A 3250-nucleotide genomic window follows, 5' to 3' on the forward strand; every position below is an offset into this window, starting at 1 on the left:
CATCTTCACTGCCCTTCACTGCCTCTTTCCTGGAAGTTGAAAAAAAATAAATTTTATATCCAGGTTTGAAACTATGTAGAAATAAGGGATGAGGTAATGATTTTGAGATTGATAGTACTTGCTACATTTCCAGAGAGTATCTTCCCAGAACTATGTTTGATCAGCTTACAACCACCAGTTTCTGCTTAAGGGGATCTAAAATACACTTTTGGGCTAACTATTTACTCACATACATACATAGGAAGCACAAATGCACAATAGTACATATATACATGTTAATAAAAGTAGAACTATAGTGAGCTAGAAAACTATTCAGTGCTTAAATCAGTGGTTGCTCCACTACAAGAACAGGATTCAATCCCGACCTCCTACTTGACAGCTACAAACCATATGCAGCTCTGCCTCCAGGGTAGCAGACACTCACCTCTGGCCAACATGGGAATTAGCCATATTAATTATACACTTACATGCATAGAGACAAAACACCGAAACAGATAAAATGAAGTAGAATTATATTGAAAATGAAATTCTGTAATCAGTTTCAATGAAGTAAAATTGAAGCAAGACAAATGAAAACCCATAGGCATTTTGACTTGGTAGCTATCCTCTAACATTGACTTGCTCCATATACCCAACCCCAGGCTTATCATACATCACAGAACAGAAGCCTACAAATAACTTTCTTCAGGGCCTCCTTCATATCCCTGTTCCTCAAACTATAGACAAAGGGATTCAACATTGGAGGAACTATTGAATACATCACTGAAGCCACAGCAATCTCCTTTGGTGAATCAATTACTTCTGAGGTAATGTATACTCCAAAGCCAGTCCCATAGAACAAGAAAACAACTGACAAATGAGACCCACAAGTGGAGAAAGCTTTGTACTTTCCTTCTGAGGATGGCATTTTCAATACAGTAGAAACAATGTGAACATAAGAGAAAATTATTCCAAACAAAGGAACACCAGCAAAAATAGAAGCTGTAAGAAATATCAAAATGTTGTTGATGAGGCTGTCAGAACAGGCAAGCTTGATGATTTGTGCAATTTCACAGAAGAAGTGGAGGATTTCAAGGTCTCTGCAGAAGGACAAGTGCAGTATCATCAGACTATGCAGCAGACCATTTATAATACTAATGAATAAAGAGATAAGAACCACAATAACACAGAAGTCGGTATTCATTAAGACTGTGTACCTTAGAGGATAACAAATGGCTATATAGCGGTCATAGGCCATTATTCCAAGGAGAAAGCACTCAAAGGTGACACAAACAGCCACAAAGCATCCCTGACTGAGGCAGCCAGCAAAAGTGATCCTATGATCCTGTGTTTGTATATTCAACAACATCTTTGGGACTATAATGCTGATTAAATACATGTCATTAAAAGACAGATAGCAGAGGAAGAAGTACATGGGAGTGTGGAGGTGGGAATCACAATTGATGGCAAACATTATAAGAAGATTTCCAAAGATGGTGGTAAAGTACGTGCATAGAAAAAAGCCAAAGATGAAGGGCTGCAGTTCGGTGTCATCTGTGAGTCCATGAAGGAAAATATCCAAAACAACTGACGTGTTTTTAACTTCCATGTGACACATAAATCTTATGGAAAGGGGACAAGAAGTTATTGAAATATAGTAATGAAGAATAGCACTGTACACTTAAGTTAGTAAGAAAAGAACATTATATATGCCTTAGGCTTTCAAATTTAGCCTTCTACTTCCATTTTAGAAGTGGAATGTGAGAAAATTAGTTTGAAAGCAACTCCATCTATTTTGTCCTACATAGCTATGGTTATCTAGTAATTAATACCCATAGTGAACTTACTTCCACTATCAGTACAAGAATAACTACCAATGCCTGACTAAATATTAAAAGTCATTGTAATTTGAAAAGAGCTTCTTTGATTTGAATGGAATGGCACATACTACAAAAGGACAATTAAAGAATGGTCCAGATTATGTTTCCATAGAAAACATCATGGCAATGAAGAGTGCAGAAAGTTGATAAAAGGATTAAGTGGATTTTTTTCAAATCATCTTATGCATGCTCTTCTGATTCACCATGTTGATAATCTAAAAAAAAAAAAAAAAAAAAAAAAAAAAAAAAAAAAAAAAACCTCCTTAATTTCCAAAAATTCATCATGGTGTCTTTATTTCTTGTCTGTAAGTCAGAATGAAAATATTTCACCTGTATAGTGCAGTAGTGGTTCCTGATTAAAGATGAATTATCTCTGAACTGAGTCCAAGATATTTCAAGGTTTTTGAAATGTTATTGAATAGGTCACAAGCTGAATGCTTTATGTCTCTTAATCTCAAGAGGCTTTATGTCCAAAGCTCCTCATTATACCTACTACATGATTACTATTCTAAACCCATGAGTTCATATCCTTAAAGACCAGTACTAACAATAGTTGAGAGTTTTGAATATTTGATTCTCTGACACTGAAGACCAGTAGAACACAAGTGAATTTCCTCACACACCTGATAATATTGCATACATAAAATATACCATTATCACAAAAAAATCAAACAATGTTGTCTTCACAGTACATCATCTCTATCAACTGAATCATACATTTGGTCTTTGCTGTATATTTCTTGTCTGTTTCTTGTGATCACTGCTAATAGGAAGATAGTAATCAAGTATCATGACCCCATACACTGAATTTGTGAAACACCATTTTTTTCACAGTTGTTTGCAATTATTTTCCACATGGAAGAAGACAGACTTTTATTTAGAGGATTATTTATGATTGCAATTTTAGATTTTGTTTTTAGTTTTACTTAAATTCTTCCTTTGACTGCTGTTTAATTTAAAGCTGATTATCATTCAATGTGTAAGAAGGCATGTGATTAAAACCTTTAAATCAAATCAAACTAATCAGCCTTATAACTGATCTCTAAGAGTAGGCTCTCAGGTTTTGAAACAAAATTCAAACATTCCACAGTGCAGTCTTGTTCTTGTTGAGCTACATTTCTAACACTTCTGATGCATCTCCCTTTCCTTCTGCTCTCTCAACTTTAACATTCTTCTCTTGTCTTAGGTCTGTGAGTACTCTGAGCTAGGGGAGAGATGACTTAAGCTGTGGAAGGAAATATGCATTAAGTAGATATTGGCCAAGATTGCAATCCTGTATTCAAACACTGAAAATTATTCAAACACTGAATTTAGGTATTGTGTGATAGACCAACTTTCTAATCTTCAAAACCATCTGGCCTAGAGGAATAAGCCACAGCATGCAAGTCATT

The 3250-nt window shown here is 35.1% G+C and overlaps 1 protein-coding gene across 1 annotated transcript; it reads right to left on the reverse strand.

The window, feature by feature from the left end:
- Nucleotides 1-646: 646 nt before the first annotated feature.
- Nucleotides 647-1597, reverse strand: LOC127690167 (olfactory receptor 7G1-like). Its single transcript, XM_052189716.1, has one exon. It carries the CDS (start codon nucleotides 1595-1597, stop codon nucleotides 647-649), a length of 951 nt encoding a protein of 316 aa, XP_052045676.1.
- Between the last annotated feature and the right edge of the window lie 1653 nt (nucleotides 1598-3250).

Source organism: Apodemus sylvaticus, chromosome 7, assembly GCF_947179515.1.
Source record: "Apodemus sylvaticus chromosome 7, mApoSyl1.1, whole genome shotgun sequence".
NCBI lineage: Eukaryota > Metazoa > Chordata > Mammalia > Rodentia > Muridae > Apodemus > Apodemus sylvaticus.

Coding starts and splice junctions, on each gene's coding strand:
- LOC127690167 (XM_052189716.1), bottom strand. CDS start 1,597: ATGTGTCACATGGAAGTTAAAAACACGTCAGTTGTTTTGGATATTTTC.